Source organism: Lethenteron reissneri, chromosome 27 (assembly GCF_015708825.2).
Source record: "Lethenteron reissneri isolate LAM-NWPU_2019-01 chromosome 27, ASM1570882v1, whole genome shotgun sequence".
NCBI classification, from domain to species: domain Eukaryota; kingdom Metazoa; phylum Chordata; class Hyperoartia; order Petromyzontiformes; family Petromyzontidae; genus Lethenteron; species Lethenteron reissneri.
Genome location: NC_083805.1, coordinates 9,160,657 through 9,183,833, shown reverse-complemented (window position 1 = coordinate 9,183,833; position 23,177 = coordinate 9,160,657). Strand labels below are relative to the sequence as shown.

The 23,177-nt window shown below is 48.4% G+C and overlaps 1 protein-coding gene across 1 annotated transcript; it reads right to left on the bottom strand.

The window, feature by feature from the left end:
* Positions 1–205: 205 nt before the first annotated feature.
* On the bottom strand, positions 206–22,780 carry ACADS (acyl-CoA dehydrogenase short chain). Its single transcript, XM_061561367.1, has 10 exons — positions 22,393–22,780; positions 16,059–16,225; positions 13,580–13,729; positions 12,124–12,235; positions 11,175–11,326; positions 9,929–10,099; positions 8,075–8,212; positions 7,246–7,341; positions 4,551–4,607; positions 206–3,732 (listed from the first exon to the last, which is right to left on the bottom strand). Exons 1-10 carry the CDS (start codon positions 22,412–22,414, stop codon positions 3,577–3,579), a joined length of 1,221 nt encoding a protein of 406 aa, XP_061417351.1. The 5' UTR covers positions 22,415–22,780; the 3' UTR covers positions 206–3,576.
* Between the last annotated feature and the right edge of the window lie 397 nt (positions 22,781–23,177).

Here is a 23,177-nt window from a genome sequence, read left to right as displayed (position 1 = left end):
GTAGAGATTAGAGAGATTAATTGGATGTTAGTTTGTTTGGACTGAATTTGAGATAACCGTCCACACTCCTATTTGTTTCATGAACCTGGGGCTCCTGGAGCTGATTTGGCCCGAAGCATTTACTTTGTTTGATTAGGCCGAGCGCCGCCACTGTAATCATGAATTGGTAATCTATGAAGACGCAACATGATACGAAACAATGTACAATGGTTAAGAGTATTTTATATTGCAGATATCTTTACAACACACCTGTATGAGCCCGTGGGTTTTTCACCTAAGCACGAGGTCACACTTTGCGGAGTATGATGATATAATACATACAGATGTCAAATTCATTTAATGATTCTTAAGTGCACTGAATATGAAATAAAATAAGCACGCTATAACATGCGAACAATTTTAAGTCATTATTGCCATAAAATGCGTATTATACCAGGACACAGGCACAAATGATGTTACCCATTGGACATTACCACTGACGCTTCAGAATCGTGTTTAATGACTTCACATTTTACTTTCAGGGCAACTATAATACGTTTCCCTGTAAGTCGTTCACTGCTGGAAACTCCGCAATGCGGTGTGGCTGGCAATCTCTTTCAAAGACGTTCAAACGCCTTCAGTACAACCACCCAAACCAAATACACAATTCGCAATGCATCGTTATAATGCACAATATGTATATTTTTTATCAGTAAAATCATATACAACACAGCAATAAAACGACAATGATTTATAGTTCATCGTTTGAGGACGTTAGTTTTGTACTTTTGGCTTACAAGTTACATTTTTCCAAGGTTAACCCAGCATTTGAAGCCTTCATCTCCCAAATTGTAAATTACATTTGTATACTTCTTTGACTGACTTGAAAAGTAAAACACACTCGGTCACGGCGTTATATATATATTTTTGCAAGTGGTTGCTGGCAGACATCATGTGATCAATTCAAAAGGGTGGTTTCGACATTTACACCCACATTGTTGTCAAACGAAAATTGGTTTCTGGTGTTTTCTATAGCTTCGCTTGCGTCTGGATCGCAAGAACAACTAAAAGATACGGGCACCGTCAACGGGTGCTTTCTGTAATTCACAAGGCACAAAGGTTCATGGAACACATGAGCGCGGAAAACGTAAATCGTAATTTCGTGGACGGCACGCCAGGGTAGCAATTATGGAGTGGCACAAACCCCCGATGACACCTATTAAATTTGAAGAGTGCGTTTACTGGTACATTATTGCCCAGAGGCGCGTGGCTTCATAAAGGTTCTTACACAACACGCACCGTGGGGCTAAGCATTAACTATGGTGCAATCCATATCTTGTTGCATTTAGGGGGGGTCAAGCAGTTCCGGGACCCCCAATTTAGATTTTCAGCTGCTGTGCATGCAGACACGTACGCGCGCACACACACAAGCAACAATGTTACGCCCAGTTAAGAGCCTACTTAACTAAAGTTCTATACTCTTGGATACAATCAAATATCTGACAAATCGTTGAGGAATAAGTCGTGTGCAGTACAAGACGTTGCAACCGCTCGAGGTTCAGCTTAAGCAGGGAGGGGAAAAACGAGACCAACAGATGTGGATAACAAATTAAAGGCGCTCGGTTAGTGAGTGGCGCACGAGGCACTGTTTTCAAGAAGTAACTGTTTCACTTCGAAGTTTATTAATAGTAAACAAAAATACAATACACCAGCACTGTTATTTAGTTCAGAATAGTACAGCTGGAAGACTTGACAAACAGCATCGGACAAGTCAAGCGTGAACGATATTTGTGCGTTCGACGATATTTGTGTTTGTGCATAAAATCGTCAAATCGGTTTTGCTTTTATCGCGTGAAGCCGTTTTCTCACCCAATGTTTTCTACATTTGATTCATTTCACATTTTGGGTCCTACTCGCTAGAAAAAATCCCGACCGTCGGTCGCGGCTAGAGATGCACGGCGAAGTTCCAAGGGTCATAACTCAAAATCTTGCGTAAAAATGAAGTGCACCGCCGCACTTTACTGGCGACACGCGCGCAGATTCATAAACGCCGCTGCGGCGCACGCACGGAGGGTTGCGTCACGCTGCAGTTGCCGGAGATGTCGGCAAGTCCAGCGTGGCGGTTGAACTCTCCGCTGCATCAAACACCCCTTGATTTAAAGCTTTCGTGACTGCAGGGATTCATCTTCTTGGTTCTTTCGGTAAAGTCACGTAGAATGGAAATAATAAAATAATAAAAATAAAACATAATAAAATTATATAATATAATTATATTTTATTATTTCCATTGTACGTGACTTTACCGAAAGAACCAAGAAGATGAAACACCCCTTGCTTAAACCAAACTGCGCTATTCGCTGATTTTCTCACAGACGTGTTTTATCCCCATAAACAAATCGCCCGACACGTGCCCGATCTTATCATACCTCGGAATATAAGCAGCTCTGAGCCTGGGCAGTGCAAGCAGGTTGTCGTATGGCTTGTGGGGGCTACGTGGTGGACATGTACAGGACAGTGCAACTCCAATATTGTAAATCTATGCTCCCCACCTTCCACAAACCCCAACTGAACAGCGCGAATTATGGTCAAATAATCTCACGACCCGTACAGACGACAGGAGGCTCTAATCCAGCAGTGGACTGAGCTGTAAATGTACGTGCCGTTGTATCCTCCATCATGATCTTGTGTTAAAAATGTTTTTACGATATGTTTTATATTACATAAAGCAATTTTGGCCGTTGCATCTTGAAACGCACCGCTACCAATACATTCTGCTGTCATTCATTACGTTGTACTTGATCTTCCTTGTCAGCATCTCTGTGGCACAGTCAGGCGTAAATCTCACACAAACACGGTGGCAAGATGTTAACTACCCCGTCTGGCATACAGAAGGTCGTGGGTTCGATCCAAACCCTGACGCCTGCTGCTGTATATTTGGAGTTTGCATGTTCTCCCTATGGTCGTGTGGATTTTTCTCCGGCTCCTCCGGTTTATCACTTGCCATTTAGAATCAACATGTGTTTAGAGTATTTGGCCTCTATACATTTCCACATTATAAGTCACTTTGTAAAGCTATCAATTGTGGCCAGGTCACTTCTGAAAAAGAGCTATATTGCTTATTGGTGCTTACCTGGTAAAACAAAATATAAAAAAATACAAACACTTCTGATCGGATTTCGATTTAAAGCTTTCGTGACTGCAGGGATTCATCTTCTTGGTTCTTTCGGTAAAGTCACGTAGAAGGAAAATAAATAAAAAATTAAATAAAATATAATAAAATAATTCTCACGACGTTTCGGCCACAACGCAGAAGGCAGAGTCTGACTCTTCCTTCTGGACAGACCTGTTCTCCACCTGAAGACGGCTGCTTGCGTTGTGGCCGAAACGTCGTGAGAATTATTTTATGTTATATTTTTATTATTTTCCTTCTACGTGACTTTACCGAAAGAACCAAGAAGACTTCTGATCGGTTAATGTGGGGGCAGTGAGGACCGCCACAAGGCCTAGCGACGCCAGGGCGGACGCCAGTTTAGCGGAGGCCACGTGACGAAGTCAACGCGATGGCTGCTGGCGCCTAGGTCGGCCGCCCGACCCCTACTACTCCGTGTCGTACTCCTTGAGCAGTCGGTTGGCGATGACCAGCCGCTGGATCTCGCTCGTGCCCTCGTAGATCTCGGTGATGCGCGCGTCACGGTAGTGCCGCTCGGCCGGCATGTCTGTCACGTAGCCCATGCCGCCCAGGATCTGTATGGACTGCAATCGACACCGCCGTGGGTGGGGGGGGGTAGTTAGACGTGAGGTTGAGTGGGGTTCATTTATCATAAACAAGTGTTGTGCTTGATGTGAATGTAACAGAGGGATGTCTCAAAAAAGGTTAAAGCTTTCATTCTCTTTTCATTCTACAGTGTCTGGTATTTGAATATTGTATTTGGTCTGCAATTCCGTCCTTGCTAATTATCTATTTTTTTTTTGCTCAGGCGCCTCGAGATGTACTGCATGGGAGGTACGGTATAAATGATAACAGATAATGATGAACGTGTCCAATTGATACATTAAATATGTTGCTATATTACTAGAATTGGTAGTGGGCGTTCTGTGCTTTATATTGAGTTAAAAAGCTCCCAAAAAAGTTAGTTATCAATAAACTGATTTTATACTTGGGTTTAGCACCCTTAACACATCTCCAGTGACATACATTTGTAGGCATATGTTAAAAAAAGTTTAAACTGTTGTTCCAAAAGTTTGAGGGCAAAAATGCTTAAATTTAGATACTTGTATTTTTATAGCTAAAGCATAGATTGGACTATAATTGTACCAAATTTTATCCAATCTGGCCTTTCTAGAACATCACCTGAACTTAAATCGCTAACGATCGACTGCATTAGATATGGGCAAGAAGATGCCACTTCACAAAATGCGTGTAAATGTATTTCAATATTCAATTCTTATTGTCTGAATAAATATGAAATTTTATACTTTCAAATTATAAATGTGCACTCATCAGCAAGTCTGCTTCGGGACCACTGGGCACAGTGATGTTGGTAAGAAAGGCAATGTCTGCAAGAACGTACCTGGTGTGAAATAAAGGTAGCAGCCTCTGATGCTGCCAACTTGGCCATGGCAGCTTCCTAACACGGGCACACAAACACGCAGTCACGGACACATTCAAACGGGGATCTCCTACCTAAACGATTTACAACTGCATAATTTTCCACACGATTAATTCACCGTTTGCATGCATGCATACGGTAATAACCCGATTTCCGTCACCCCCTTTCACATCGCTCCGCAAATACGATGTCGCTTTCTTAACACCGCTACCTGATTTGCGTCGCCTCAACCCACAATTACGTCGCTGACAGCATCATCCGTCCTTTCTGATATCCGTCGCCTCAGCCTCCACCTGCCCTGTAAACGAACTACTTTGCGTCGCGCATAAATAGTTGTACTGTACTGCAGAGTAGAATATATTATTTACCTAGGGTATTTTGGAAATTTGTAAAAATTGCTTTGATTGACGTTGTTTCAATATTCGTCGCACCTTTCGGGAACGCCTCCCCGACGTAATTCGGGGTATTACTCTGCGATATAAATAAGTAGGCTCATGATAACGCGCATCGACTCATGTTGCTGACAATCATTTATTTATGGATTTTACAAAGTATTTTTTGCTCGTGTTACATTTCGCCTACATGGAGCAAAGGAGACTATAAACGAGAATGGGAATAAAATAGGAACAATCACATACCTGTCAACCCCTACCTTGTTAAAGACCAAATTAGAACTAATAGGGTTTTTCACCTTTTTTTCTGGCAACAAAACTGACAGCTTTTGCAAGGAATCATGCTTACATTAACCACAATACTTGCAGTCAAATGCAAACAAAAAACAATACTCTGCAAGTATTGTGGTTAATGTTAATGTAAGCATGATTCCTTGCAAAAGGTGTCAGTTTTGTTGCCAGAAAAGAGGGGAAAGACCCTATTAGTATATTTTGGTACTGGCAAAGAAGGTCCCATGATGACCAATTTAGACTTTATTGGTCACCCCGTACCCTTATAAATCTCAACGTTCATCCTATAAAGTCCCATCACCAGGGAAAAACACAAAGACAACATTTTTTTTGCCCGTACTGAAACGGCTGTACGCAGTATGGACGTGAAAACTCAATTTCTCTGCACAAGAAAACGGGTAAGCCGCAATGGGTTGACACGGTATGCAGTCCAAACGAGATGAAAAATAACGAGACAAATGAAACTGTGACTTCGCATCATGAGAACGAATGAACTCGCAGGGTGGGCAGTGAGGGTGGATTGTTCTATACCTCCTGCAGTAACAACAGTACGGATTTATACAGCGTCTGAAAAAATTACTGAAGATCAAGAAAGTGCACAACACATGCATAAATACATACACATGATTGAACACATGCATACACGCAAATATACATCTGATCGCAGATATACTAAAAGAACACACTTGTAATATAGACAGATACATACAAAAAACAAAGATCTCCCATATAGCCGGAACAGACTGTTGGGACGCGCACACACACAAATACATATGAGATACATATATAAATACACTACAGATATGTGGATACACATATAGACACCTGTACGTACAAATACACATAATAAACACACACATACACAATGCAGACACACACAAATATACACATAGATACAAATATACATATACACACGACGCAATGGCTTGCCATGTTACACGTAATATTGACAAAGATTCCCCTTATAGCCTTAACAGACTTTTGGGACAAGTGTTGTTAGCGAGCATCGATGAAGACCGACACAGCACACGAGGTGGTGGGTGGTCAGCACCACGCTCAGCCGCCTTTGTCTCTTCAGTGACAATATTTACACACCGCACCAGGTTCTCATTTGAGGCTGAGTCGACCTAGGGGAGCCCCAGGACGGGTTCAGATATCTGTCACCGATGTTGGCCGTGCGCGGTAATCGAACTCGGGTCACCAGGTTCGTAGCGTAGGCGCTGACCACTGTCGCACCGCTCCCCATACAAAGACACAGATCCCCCGTATAGCCTTAACAGACTGTTGGGGCAAGTGCTATTCGTGAGCACCTGTGAAGGCTGGAATGGCATACGAGAGGATGGCCAGCTCCACACCCGGCCGCCTTTGTCTCCCCAATTACAATGTTTACACATCGCACCAGTTACTCATTTGAGGCCGAGTCGACCTAGGGGAGGCCCAGGACCGGTTCAGATAATCGTCACTGATGTTGGCCGTGAGCGTGAATCGAACTCTGGTCACCGGGTTCCTAGTGCAGCGCGCTAACTGCTACATTACCGCTCCCCATACACACACGTAGAAGTGCACACACATACACAAAGATCCCCCGTATAGCCTTAACAGACTGTAGGGGCAAGTGCTGTTAGCGAGCACCTATAAAGGCCAGCACGGCACACGAGGGGGTGGGTGGCCAACACCACGCCCGGCCGCCTTTGTCTCCCTAGCGGCGATGTTTACACATCGCACCACGTACTCATTTAAGGCTGAGTCGACCTAGGGGAGGCCCAGGACCGGTTCAGATAATCGTCACTGATGTTGGCCGTGAGCGGGAATCGAACTCGAGTCGCCAGTGTTTGTATCACAGTGCGCTAACCACTGCGCCACCACTCCCGACACACACACACGCGCGCATGTATTCACAAGCAAGCGCGCATGTATTCACAAGCAAGCGGCGCGCAGTCAGACGCGACATGCGGTGAAGTGGGTGGCGATACCTTCGTGTAGTTCTTGCCGTTGTCCTTGAGCATCGCGGCTCTCCACGTGAGCAGTCGCGCGCTCTCCAGCGCCAGAGCCATATCTGAGAGCTTAAACTGCATCACAAACGCCCACCCGTGTTTTAGACTTGCAAACAAACGTGCTCCAAGCTATAAAACGATTACTGGGGTCATCACAAAAACTGCTCGTTTAAATATATTGCCGGTTTGGGAAATTAACAACAAGATGAGTCTGCTCGTGACAAAAAAAGGTCGATGTGTATAAAAAAAACACCAGTAACAAGTGTGACTATCTCAACATTCTATTAACATTGCCGATTACTATTTGTTTTGTTGAATTTATTAGAATACCTCGACGACCATGGTTGTGAACTATTTCTAAAAGGAAAGTGGCAAATTTAAAAGACAAAGTTCTTACATTCATTGAAATGTGCTTCCAACGAGAGACAATGAGCTGTCGCAATTTTGAACCAATGTATTTTTCTTGGCTGTAGCGCCTCCAGAGGCTGCAGGGGTCACGTGAACCCAGAACACAACACGCATTGAACGTCGATTCTCGCACACGTGATTTGATGCCTGTATCCCGAGCGATAGAATCAATTTCAAGAGCCGCATCGATGCACCGTTACGTTAACGAATTTTGTTGCGCAATTTTACGTGCGTTCATTCGACGCACAGATAGCTGCGCATGTTTAACCCACACCGAATAAACAGGGACGCACACGAACAATGAAATCAACTTGGCAGTAAGGATTTCAGGTTATCCAGGTCTCCCTGTGTTGACTTTTTGCGGCACGTGCAACTTATGAACCTGCACGATTATCCGTACCTGAATGGCCTGAAGCTTGGTGATGGATTTGCCAAAAGCCTGCCGCTTGCTGGCGTACTCCACCGCGCAGTCGAGCGCCGCCTGTCCGATGCCCAGCGCCTGGCCTGCGATGCCGATGCGCCCCGAGTCGAGGGTTTGCTGCAGGACAACGGTTGAGCGGTTACGGGAACAAATTCATCGACTCCTGCATGCCTGGGTCTCGCCAAATGCCAGTCCTCATGACACGCCATTGGTACGCCACCTGTTCGTATTAACAATCGTCCCCACCGCCATCAAACCAGAGGTCGCAAACGGGTTTTGATTCCTTACCCGTACCCATACCCGGCCGCACCAGGGTCACAAATGGGTACCTGGCCGGGTACGGGTACCCGTTCCCTACCTGTACCCTACCCGAAATGAGTAACAAACGGTTACTCACCAGTGACTCACGGCCTACCCATACCCGTACCCGGCCGCACCAGGGTCGCAAACGGCTACCCGTACCCGTACCCGGCCGGGTACGGGTAGCCGGGTATCGGGTAGGGTACGGGTATCGGGTACCCGGTTGCGACCTCTGCATCAAATACCGCATGGGCGCTGCCAGAATGCAGCGTCTGTCGCCCCCAATCGTCCGCTCGCTGAACTTCCCCCATTCCCTTGCTGTGAAACAGAGGTGGGGAATCTTTTCGTTCCCGAGGCGCATTATAGGATTTTCGAAGACGTTTGGCGAGTCACACATTAGCGCACACACACATCCCTCAGGCTCTACTGTCACTGCAAGAGGCTCTTGCCGGTAAAACAAATTTAAACACATTATTGCCAGGTCAAAAATATTACCCTCTAGCACCAATTCAGTGCTGCCAAGATTCTTGCAGTGATGGATAAAATATCGTTTGCGGCTGTTTCAAACTGGAAGGTCACATGTGGCTGTAAGATTCCTCACCCCTGCAAGAGGGAAATGTTAGGACGTCCCGGGAAATAGTTGCTTCACCATTATAAGAACATTAGTTGACAAAATATTGACAAATCTGGCCAGTGCTCCCTCTAGTGGGTAGCTGGGATCGCAACGTCAAATTACTGTATATCCAAGAGGTCACAGCTTTGTAGACCAATTCTTGATATCAAAACATGTTTTTATCGGTGAGCCACAACTCCATTACTCTGTACCACTGCTGTAATAAGTTGCCGTGGTTGCTGATAGTAAATGTGTTGCCGGTAACTATTGTCACAAAGTTGTCCTGGTGCCGTGTTTCACAAATCCAATCCCTGCGACCCCCCCTCCCCAAGGTACAGCTTTCTGTGATTACCAAACATCATGTGAAATCAATTGTGCAGTGGCTTAATTTGCATGTGACTAAAAAAGACTGGTAATTTAAAAGAAAGGTTGACCTTGGTGGGCCTCAAGGTCTGCAGTTGAGAAACACTTTCCGAGTTTACACCATTGGAACTTCCTTTGCCAGTAGCAAAATATGATAATTGTTTGTTTACCCTTTTATCTGGCAAACAAAACTGACACCTTTTTTTTACAAGGAATCATGTTTGCATTGACCACAATACCTGCCGTCGGAATGCAAACAAAAAAACACAACTCTGATAATGTATGCACTGTCCTTGAAATTGATTGGTCCACACCCGAGACAGCTTTCCTTAGAGCCTAGTCTCACGTGGTGTTGGACCAGACCGCAGGTATTGTGGTCAATGCAAACATGACTCCTTGTAAAAAAGGTGTCAGTTTTGTTGCCAGATAAAAGGGTAAAAAACCATTTATCACTTTCCGAGTTTATACAGCCCTTGATATGACATTTTCTTGAACAGCTCACAAGGTGTTTTCAAGTAATCCCACAGCAATTTGTAAATGCAAGAACCGACAATTACCATTGCAATCTTGAAGCCCATTCCAGGCTCTCCCACCATGCTGTCCCGGGGGATGCGGCAGTCCTCAAAGATGAGGTTGGCGGTGGATGATGCACGGATGCCCAGCTTGTCCTCTTTTTTCCCCAGCGACAGACCAGGGCACGGCATAGGCAGCACAAACGCGCTGATGCCCTGCTCGTGTGCGTGTGTGTGTGGTGACCATTCATGAGAAGTTGGATACAATCACGGTTCAACAATATTTGTTGCATGTACTCAAATGCTGGTGCCAAAAATGACTATTTGACCTTCTGCAGAGCAAATAATTTCTACCAAGCACTAGTTTGATGCTATGGGTGTGCATTTATTTAGCAGCATTTTTCATATTTAAGCAGGGATCTTTCCAAATTTATTTTGCCTGTACTCATTCACCATCGCAAATATGCTGATAATTTATTTCGACTGCTTCAAAGCATTCCATTTTGTGGAAGGACCAAAATGCACAAAAACATATATATATATTGCGATGGCCAAACTTTCAGATACCTTACGTGAGCTACGTGGTAACGTACACCTCAATCACATCTGTCACTGAGTGCGCGAAAAAACAAACTGTTGCCAAACTGAAAATCTTCCCCACGAGTACCTGATTAGTGCAGCTATTATGTTGCAATAAAATAAAATATTGTTTTGAGGTGGTAGGCCTCATGTGACCGTGGCCTTAGAGATATCACGATGTCATGAAAACAAGATGATTGCTGCTCCGGAGCTCTTACACAAGAACAGAATTTCGATTTAAAGCTTTCGTGACTGCAGGGATTCATATTCTTGGTTCTTTCGGTAAAGTCACGTAAAAGGAAAATAATAAAATAATTTAAAAAGCATTAAAAATATAAAACAAAAAAATTATCACGACGTTTCGACTGCAACACAAGCAATCATCATCAGGTGTGAAATCCACAAATTTTCTTGCTGTGGATTTCACACCTGATGATGATTGCTTGTGTTGCAGTCGAAACGTCGTGAGAATTTTTATTGTTTTATATTTTTATTATTTCCCTTCTACGTGACTTTACCAAAAGAACCACGAATAAGAACAGAATTGGCAACAAAAAAACCCGAGCCTTGTTGTTAAGGCTCAAAGGAGTTTTCTACCCGGCGAGACGCTTGTTAACAATCCTGGTGTGGCGAGTCAGTGTCTCCCGCTAGATCTGCGAAAGGGCGTGCCCCACGCGTGGACGTGTCCCAGCAAGGAGAAGAGGGCCACCACCTTGTGCTTGAGGCTCTTGTCGGTGGTGGCGAACACGACCGTCGCGGAGGCGTCCCAAGCGTTGGTAATCCACGCCTTGGTGCCGTTGATGACCCACGAGTCCCCGTCCACCCGCGCCGTGGTGGAGGCCGCACCCGCGTCGCTGCCGTTCCCTGCGTGGCGCAGAGCCCACGCGCGGTGGCTTACGAGGGTTAGACTCGCACGTCACTCACACATCACTCGTATGCCACGGGTCGAGTCGCTGCTTCACAATCTATTGCTCGACGTGTAACCCCTAGTAGACCGATCAGCTGGCTCTGTACCCCCCATCAGCAATAACTGCAAATTGTTGAATATTTGAAATTTTACTCTTTGGTTCTTTCGGTAAAGTCACGTAGGGAGAAAAAATAATAGATCACGACATTTCACTCGCAACACTTCAAATCAAGATTTAAAATTTTAATTTGAATTAAATTTACATGCAATTAGCACATAACATATTTAATTTACATGCAATAAAAATTAACTACATATTCACATTTTAAGTATGCACTGCCACCGTAACACCATATTACCAGCTTCTTTCGCACCATACGTAGCCAACCGTGTTCATCGTGCCCACTGGCATTAAGTGATTTGCATCATCGGTTGTTATAGGCTGCGTGGCTATGTGGTAAACATTAGAGGGCAGTGCTAAAAACTCCACACTTGTACTTTACTTCTACGCTCCCACATCCATGCTCTCCTCCTTCACAAACCCATGTCGTCCGGCGTGGAGAAGTGTGACCAAATAACCACTGCGACCGCACGGCGTGCGGAGGCCCTCATCCAGCGGTGAATTGACAATGGGCTGTGCATGTACATGCCGATTCATGTTACCAGAAAGTGGCCAAAAGAGGTTGGTTATGTAATGGAACAGCGGTAGTGGGTGCTGTACATGAGAAGGAAGCCAATTAAACTTGTCGCGCACCTGGCTCGCTCAAACCGAAGCAGCCGATTTTCTGTCCGTCCGTGAACGAAGGGATCCACTTCTCCTTGATGGCTTCACTGCCGTACTTCAGCACCGGCCCGAGGAACAATGACTGGAAGCAAACACGTTAAACACAGGCAATGAGTATTTGTGTAATCTGTAAGGCTGTATGTTGCGTATCAAAAAACAGCCCGTTGGCAATTATTCAATAATGTTCTTCACCTGAGGACGGCTGCTTGCGTTGTGGCCAAAACGTCGTGAGAATAATTTTATTTTTTATTATTTTATTATTTCCCTTCTACGTGACTTTACCGAAAGAACCAAGAAGATGAATCCCTGCAGTCACGAAAGCTTTACATCGAAATTTAATGGATGTACGTTGAACTTCTTTTGCACCAGACAAAGCTAGCCATGCTAATTTGAGGTGTGAATGAAGGCTCCTCACACCATATTAGTCGTTGTGGAGTTATTTGATTAAAATTCACCACGATGGTCAGTGTGGGTTTGGGAAAAGGGGGGGCCCAGGACTGGTTCAGATATTACTCGCCACGATATTGTCGCCAGGAATTCAACTTGGGTTGGCAGGTTCACAGTGAGCTAACCGATGCGTCACCACTCTCACCCCCATGAATAACAAATCATTGCTAAACTGGGAAAATGAAAGAGAGAGCAAATTATCGGGATTGTCCAAGGCCAACAAGCCCAGGGCAGGAGCCAAGAGCCAGGCACAGACTCAGCCATATGGGCCTGGCATCTGACCTCTGGTTATAAACTTTGACAATCAATACAAGGCTATGACCAGGACCACAAGAGTGGGATGGCAGGTAGGGCAGTTCGATACAGGCCTCAGAAAGGCTGGAGAGGGCATCATAAATAGTCGTGGTGGCCTCAAAGCGGGCGGCCACAGATGGAATTTCGTCCCGTGTCTCCAAAAAGGCAATGGTTGTGAGCAAGGTCAAGGGTGCACACGGGATGATTACACCGGTCAACACACTTTTTTCTGGCATAAGGTATTCCAACGGTTTTAAGGTAATTTTGGGGTGCTGATCTATCACATCAGGTTTTTTAGATAGCAAATATTGCATTTTCATTAAAAACTGCAGAAGAAAAATATTAAATAAATGTGGATATCTACATAAAATTATATTATAAACACACTATCCTAAAAATACAGCACCATATTTTAACACTAAAGCAGTCACTGACTCGCAACAACTTGCAATCATAAGTGACAGAGTTAATTTCGGGTAAAATCAATGAAAATGGGGTATGCCGATAGCATAAAATGAGATGTGATAGAGCAAAATCTGAGATCAGATTTGGAATCAGCACCCTGAAATTAGTCTAAAACAGCTGCAAAAGTCCAGGCCAGAAAAAAAATGTTTTTTTTTTGTTGACCAGTGTTATACGATGGGTCTTGCTGTACGGGAACATGGGCTCCAGGAAAGAGGCTCACATTGTTGACACTCATGATGACACCAGTGGACGCGCAGCCTCTGCTGATCTCCTCCAGCGCGATGACATAGGCCAGCGTGTCCAGCCCCGCACCCCCGTACTGCTCGGGCACCGCCATGGCCAGTAGCCCCAGCTCCCCCATCTTCTTGATCTGCGCGAGGGTATGGACAGAGTCATTTACTGTACATTTTCCAAAACAATAAACCTCCCTGCTCAAATCAGCCAATGGAAACAGTTGAGTGTCCTGTTGACATTGTCTGTTAGCATCAAACGCCTGCAATGAAAAGCATGGCTCTGTAAATGCAGCCCTTATGTCAATCCACTACTGCAATGAGGGCCTCCCCATATTGTGCGGGGTGTGAGGAGTTATTTGACCATACTTCACTTCGCTTGGTCAGTGTGTGGGGTGATGAAGGTGGGGAGCATGGATGTAGCAGCGTAGCACTGAACAACGGCTTTTGCTGCATTGCCCTCTGCTGACCACCACATGGCACAGCCCTGGAGTCACCGGACAAGGAGGCGTACATGGTTCCCATCCAACAGCTATTCAAGCTCAGAACTGCTTAGATTCAGAGTTATTTGATCATATGGAAAATATGGTAATAACAATGTCTTTTTTCGATTTAAAGCTTTCGTGACTGCAGGGATTCATATTCTTGGTTCTTTCAGTAAAGTCACGTAGATGGGAAATAATGAAATAATAAAAATAAACGTAATAAAATACAATTCTCACGACGTTTCGGCCAGAACGCAAGCAGACATCTTCAGGTGAAGAACAGGGCTGTCGGAAAGACAGCGTCTGAATCATTCAGACTGAAAGACAGCGTCTGAATCATTCAGACTGAATTCAGACTAAATCATTCAGACGCTGTCTTTCCGATAGCCCTGTTCTTCACCTGAGGACGGCTGCTTGCGTAGTGTCCGAAACGTCGTGAGAATTGTATTTTATTATGTTTTTATTTTATTATTTCCCTTCTACGTGACTTTACCGAAATAACCAAGAAGAACAATGTTATTAATAAAGATGCACTTGATAAAAAAAGAGCCTATTTGATGTGGCAGAAAAAAACATTATAAACTTAAACTTGAATGAGCAAGCATATAGATGTTCTCGAGTCATTTCTTGAGCCATCGCTGTGAGTTGTGAAAAAAAAGCTACACCGGTTTATTTCAGTTCATAATCCATTTTTGTAGTACAGTGCCCACATGAAGGTGAGGAGATGGCCAAGGTGAATCCAAGGTGCATGCAAATGTGAGGCACAAGTAAAATCCACAATAGTTGCCTCTAAAGTAATTTCAAAGTGAGTTCAAGGGCAAATGAGTTCACACAGCTGTATATAACAGGCACAGTGTGTTAACCTTATACACAGTTGCACAGGAATGTCCAGTGATGCAACAGAGCAAGGGCCTCTAAGTTAAACTGTCTGTACAGAAGCCGTGGAAGCTAGTTCACAGCTGGGTCCACCCTGTGGTGTGTGCGTGATTTTGGCAAAGGCGTGTTGTTGGTAGTAGTCTAAGAACAAACCACCTGAAATGCACCAGATTGCATCAGATTTCGTGAGCCTGGATAGTGTTTTGATGGGTGACCTTCACGCGCAGAAGGTTGTTATAGGCTGCTGTCAGGCTACGTGATGGGCAGCAGAGGGCAGTGTGGAAAAATAGATTACGATGCTGGGCCTTACGTACCCCCACATTTATGCACTCACTTTAACCAACCTGCACTCAGCAGGGAGAAAGAAGTCGTGTGCTCAAACAACCCCCACGACCTTCATCCAGCAGTGGTTTGACATAGGCACGATGAAGCCACCCTGTGGCACGTGTTAATTTTGGGAAAGGTGTGTTGCTTGTGATGGTGGTGGTGTGGTTGTAATGTAGGTGTCGCCACGTCAGTGGTGTGGCCATAGGTGTGGTTGTGTCGGTGGCATGGCTTGGTTGGTGGTGTGGCCGTGTCGGTGCTGTAGCCGTGTCGGTGGTGTGGCCATGTTTGTGGTGTGCACGTGTCGGTGGTGTGGCCGTGTCGGTGGTGTGGGTGTGTCGGTGGTGTGGCCGTGTCGGTGGTGTGGCTGTGTCGGTGGTGTGGGTGTGTCAAAAGTGTGACCTTGTCGGCGGTGTAGCCGCGTCGGTGGTGTGGCCATGTTTGTGGTGTGGCCGTGTCGGTGGTGTGGCCGTGTCGATGATGTGGGTGTGTCAGCAGTGTGACCTTGTCGGCGGTGTAGCCGCGTCGGTGGTGTGGCCATGTATGTGGTGTGGCCGTGTTGGTGGTGTGCACGTGTTGGTGGTGTGGGTGTGTCAGCAGTGTGACCTTGTCGGCGGTGTAGCCGCGTCGGTGGTGTGGCCATGTGTGTGGTGTGGCCGTGTCGGTGGTGTGGCTGTGTACGTGTGAGTGTGCATGTCCGTGTCGGTGGGGTGACCGTGTCAATTAGTGTGGCAGCATCGAGGTGGTGTGCTGGTGTGTGTTAGGGATCCCTGGGACGCCAGACCTGCTCGCCGGGGAAGCTGTGCTCGCGGTCCAGCCTGCTCGCGACCGGGGTCAGCTCCCTGTCGGCAAAGTCCCGGCATGTCTGCCGCAACATCTGGTGTGTCTCCGGCAGCTCGGCTATCTGGAAGGCGGAGTGGAGCTGACGGGCCCATGGACCCAGCCTCAACACTACACGGGTACAGGCAGAGCAAGTCGGGTGATACACAGCGATACTTTCTGTTTTTATGAAGGGGCTTTAAATTGGCTTATTTAGTCTAACACATTCTAAATTGTAATATCACCAATCTGCACTGAAGTATGATCAAAAACTGTTCTGAATGATGTAGTGTGGGGAGGCCCTTATCCGTTGTTGGATTTAGAATTGCTGAAATATAACGAATAAATCATCTGGATGGATGGGTGTCTCATTAACAAGCAGAAAAGTTGGCAGCTTGGTTAGGGTAACCTCCAATCCTCCACGACCGGCATGTGGAATAAAACAAGGTCTGCAAGCGTGCAACCCCTAATCCAGAAAGCCACAGCTGTCTTACACTTGGGCCACTAACGCATACCATAGGCATCCCTAACCATTACCCCATGTAACCAATGCATCAGATAACTCCCGACTTTACCCCCGTGTAACCCGAAAACCGACCTAACGTGACCCTGTACCGTACTCGACATTGTTCACAGATGAAGGAGGCCGCTGGCTTAGTCATGAACTGCGACAGCGATACCCGAATTAACATCAATCCGACCTACCTGTAGCAACACACAACCATGTCTAGATTTGAAGCTTTCGTGACTGCAAGGATTCATATTCTTAGGTTTTTTCGGTAAAGTCACGTAGGTAAAAAATTTAAATTAATAAAAGTAAAATAAAAATAAAAATCACGACGTTTCGGAGGCAACACAAGCTGTGACGGTTCCACCTGAAGACGGAAGCTTGTGTTGCCTCCGAAACGTCGTGATTTTTATTTTATTTTTATTTTACTTTTATTAATTTGAATTTTTTACCTACGTGACTTTACCGAAAAAACCTAAGAATACACAACCATGTACCGTACAGAGTAGCCGAGATGTCTTGTGACCCCTATTTACGTCTCTAAAAGAAAAATGTTGAAGGGTTTATTTAAAACAAAAGAAAAACATGTCAGGGGTCAATTTATTAGGGGTCACAAGCCATCTGCACCACCCAGTATAGTACTGTACATCGTTTCGCTGCGATATGGCAAACCCGCGATATATCGCACGATATAATTGTCTACGATAATCGTATTTATCGCATTTTTTTCAAGTTTTTTTCCGATCTCAATATTTTGCTGTTTAGCGAGCGCCTAGACACACGCGAGGGTGGGTGGCCAGCACCACGCCCGACCGCCTTTGTCTCCCCGGTGGCGATGTTTACACACCACAGCAGCAGGTACTAATTTGAGGCTGAGTCGACCTAGGGGAGGCCCATGACCGGTTCAGATAACCCGCTTCACCGGGTTCATAGCGAAGCGCGCCAACCGCTCACTACCGCTCCCCACTACACACACACACCGTGACACACACACCGTGACACACACACACACACAGCGTGACACACACACACCGTGACACACACACACATACCGTGACACACACACACACCGTGATACACACACACACAGTGATACAACAACCGCCATTCGCCACTAAGTGGCGGTGACGTCACCACAACGCTTGTGCCAGGCCAAGTGCACCTTGAGGCCACGTGAAGTGTCGAACGCCCCCGCTGGCAGGAGGTCACGGGGCAGACCCAGCAGGTGCCACGGGTCGACTGACCGAGATGACCGAGATGACTGGCTGATGCACCACCTGTGCCCCCTACTGTGCCAACTTGCTGTGCTTTAGCCACCCAGTGATACACACACACCGTGACACACACACACACCGTGATACACACACACACACACCGTGACACACACACACACACACCGTGACACACACACACACACACCGTGACACACACACACACACCGTGACACACACACACACACACCGTGATACACACACACACACCGTGATACACACACACACACCGTGACACACACACACACACACACCGTGACACACACACCGTGATACACACACACACACACACCGTGATACACACACCGTGACACACACACCGTGACACACACACACCGTGACACACACACACACCGTGACACACACACACACCGTGACACACACACACACACCGTGACACACACACACACCGTGACACACACACACACACCGTGACACACACACACCGTGACACACACACCGTGACACACACATACACCGTGACACACACACCGTGACACACACACCGTGACACACACACACACCGTGACACACACACACCACCGTGACACACACACACACACCGTGACACACACACACCGTGACACACACACCGTGACACACACACACACACCGTGAACACACACACACCGTGACACACAACACACCGTGACACCACACACCGTGACACACACACACCCGTGACACACACAGTGATACACCACACACACACACCGTGACACACACACACCGTGACACACACAACACACACCGTGACACACACACACCGTGACACACACACACCGTGGCACACACACACACACAACGTCACACACACACCGTGACACACACACACACCGTGACACACACACACCGTGACACACAAACGCACCGTGGAACACACCGCACCGTGACACACACACACCGTGACACACACACACCGTGACACACACCACCGTGACACACACACCGTGACACACACACACACACCGTGACCACACACACACACCGTGACACACACACAACCGTGACCACACACCACACCGTGACACACACACACCGTGACACCACACACCGTGACACACACACACACACCGTGACACACACACACCGTGACACACACACACCGTGGCACACACACACACACAACGTCACACACACACCGTGACACACACACACCGTGACACACACACACCGTGACACACACACACCGTGGCACACACACACACACACACTCCACACACACCGTGACACACACACACACCGTGACACACACACACCGTGACACACACACACCGTGACACACACGCACCGTGACACACACACACCGTGACACACACGCACCGTGACACACACACACACACCGTGACACACACACACACCCGTGACACACACACACCGTGACACACACACACCGTGACACACACACACACACCGTGACACACACACACCGTGACACACACACACACCGTGACACACACACACCGTGACACACACACACCGTGGCACACACACACCGTGGCACACACACACACACAACGTCACACACACACCGTGACACACACACACACCGTGACACACACACACCGTGACACACACACACCGTGACACACACACACCGTGACACACACACACCGTGACACACACACACCACCGTGACACACACCACACACCGTGACACACACACACCGTGACACACACACACCGTGACACACACACACAACACCGTGACACACACACACCGTGACACACACACACACATACCGTGACACACACACACACCGTGACACACACACACACCGTGACACACACACACACCGTGACACACACACACCGTGACACACACACACACCGTGACACACACACACACACCGTGACCACACACACACCGTGACACACACACACACCGTGACACACCCACACACCGTGACACACACACACACCGTGACACACACACACCGTGACACACACACCGTGACACACCACACACCGTGACACACACACCGTGACACACACCGTGACACACACACACACACCGTGACACACACACCGTGACACACACACCGTGACACACACACACACCGTGACACACACACACCGTGACACACACACACCGTGACACACACACCGTGACACACACACACCGTGACACACACCGTGACCACACAGTGATACACACACACCACCCGTGACACACACACACCGTGACACACACACACCGTGACACACACACACCGTGACCACACACAGTGATACACACACACACCGTGACACACACAGTGATACACACACACACCGTGACACACACACACACCGTGACACACACACACACCGTGACACACACACACACCGTGACACACACACACACACCGTGACACACGCACACACCGTGATACACACACACACCGTGACACACACACCGTGACACACACACACACCGTGACACACACACACCGTGACACACACACACAACGTGACACACACACACCGTGACACACACACACCGTGACACACACACACACCGTGACACACACACACCGTGACACACACAGTGATACACACACACACCGTGACACACACAGTGATCACACACACACACACACACCGTGACACACCACACACCGTGACACACATACACACCGTGACACACACACATCACACGTGACACACACACCGTGATACACACACACACCGTGACACACACACCGTGACACACACAGTGATACACACACACACACCGTGACACACACACACCGTGACACACACACACCGTGACACACACACACACCGTGACACACACACACCGTGACACACACAGTGATACACACACACACCGTGACACACACAGTGATACACACACACACCGTGACACACACACACACCGTGACACACACACACACCGTGACACACACACACACCGTGACACACACACACACCGTGACACACACACCGTGACACACACACACAACGTGACACACACACACCGTGACACACACACACCGTGACACACACACACACACCGTGACACACACACACCGTGACACACACAGTGATACACACACACCGTGACACACACGTGATACACACACACACACACACCGTGACACACACACACACCGTGACACCACATCACACCGTGACAAACCACACCGTGACAACACAGTGATACAAACCCACACCGTGACACACACACAAGGTGTACACACACACACCGATGACCACACGCACCGTGACAACCCACACGCCGTGACACACACGCCACCGTGACACACACGCACCGTTATGACCACACACACCGTGACACACACGCCCAGTTGCCACACACGCACCGTGACACACACACCGTGACACACCACGCACCGTGACACACACGCACCGTGACACCACACGCACCGTGGCCACACACACCGTGACACACACAACCGTGAACACACAGACACCGTGACACACACACCGTGACACACACACACAGTGACACACACACAGTGACACACACTGCCACCGTGACACACACGCACCCGTGAACACACCACACCGTAGACACACACGCACCGGTGACACCAGACCACACCGTGACACACCACACGACCGTGACACACACCGCACACCGTGACACACACGCAACCGTGACCACACACCAGTGACACACACGCAACCGTGGACACAACACCGTGAACACAACACCGTGACACACACGCACCGTGACACACACACCGTGACACACACACACCGTGACACACACGCACCGTGACACACACACACCGTGACACACACACCGTGACACACACACACCGTGACACACACACACCGTGACACACACGCACCGTGACACACACGCACCGTGACACACACGCCGTGACACACACACAGTGACACACACGCACCGTGACACACACACCGTGACACACACACCGTGACACACACGCACCGTGACACACACACCGTGACACACACACACCGTGACACACACGCACCGTGACACACACGCACCGTGACACACACGCACCGTGACACACACGCCGTGACACACACACCGTGACACACACGCACCGTGACACACACACACCGTGACACACACACAGTGATACACACACACCGTGACACACACACCGTGACACACACGCACCGTGACACACACGCCGTGACACACACACCGTGACACACACGCACCGTGACACACACACAGTGATACACACACACCGTGACACACACACATCGTGACACACACATCGTGATACACACACACACCGTGATACACACACACCGTGACACACACGCACCGTGACACACACACAGTGATACACACACACCGTGACACACACACACCGTGACACACACACAGTGATACACACACACCGTGACACACACACACACCGTGACACACACACGCGCGCGTAGTTACGGACGACAAAGCAACACAACAAGTGACCGTGAGACCTTCCTGCCACCACCACCGCTGCCAGCATCCCCGAACCATTACCCCAGAGAGAGAGACACAGAGACAGACGGACAGCCCTCCTCGACATCCACACACACGATACCTGTCTTCCTACACGCAAGCATCGTCCAGCTGTGACGGGGGTTGACGGTGGTGGTGGTGGTTGACGGTCTTGGTGGTGGTTGTTGACGGTCTTAATAATAATTAACGATGGTTGTGGTGGTCGATGGTGGTGGTCGTGGTGGTTGTTGCAGCCCCGAGTTGGCTTCCGATTTCGCGCAGCGCGGATTCGTCGCCCGCGCGGCGTCGGCACGGCTTGCCAGGTCAGAGGGGGCGATTTCCCTCCAGATTTGGGAGAGATGCAATGGCTTGCCAGGTCAGAGGGGGCGATTTCCCTCCAGATTTGGGAGAGATGCAATGGCTTGCCAGGTCAGAGGGGGCGATTTCCCTCCAGATTTGGGAGAGATGCAATGGCTTGCCAGGTCAGAGGGGGCGATTTCCCTCCAGATTTGGGAGAGATGCAATGGCTTGCCAGGTCAGAGGGGGCGATTCCCCCCCCCCTCCTCGTCCCCCCCTTCGCCCCCCCATCGTCCCCCCCTCGCCCCTCCCCCTCGCCCCCCCCCCCCTCGCCCCCCCCTCTCGTCCCCCCCCCGTCCCCCCCCCCCTCGTCCCCCCCCCTCGTCCCCCCCCCCCTCTCGCCCCCCCCCTCGCCCACCCCCTCGCCCCCCCCTCGCCCCCCCCTCGCCCCCCCCTCGCCCCGGCCACCTCTGTCCCAGTGGGCCACACAAATTGTTGACTTTGCTCAACGCCACTTGCTGGCAGAAGGGGCTCTTCTACTCGGGTGGTGGTTGGGCTCTCCAGGCGCGGTTCGTCCACTAGGGGGCATTG

Excerpts from the sequence above, each read along its gene's own strand:
- ACADS (XM_061561367.1), bottom strand. The coding sequence starts at position 22,414 with ATGCTTGCGTGTAGGAAGACAG. Across the intron at positions 13,730-16,058 it reads ACAGCTTCCCCGGCGAGCAG|ATCAAGAAGATGGGGGAGCT; the intron begins GTCTGGCGTCCC and ends ACCCTCGCGCAG. Across the intron at positions 8,213-9,928 it reads TGGGCTTCAAGATTGCAATG|CAAACCCTCGACTCGGGGCG; the intron begins GTAATTGTCGGT and ends GTTGTCCTGCAG.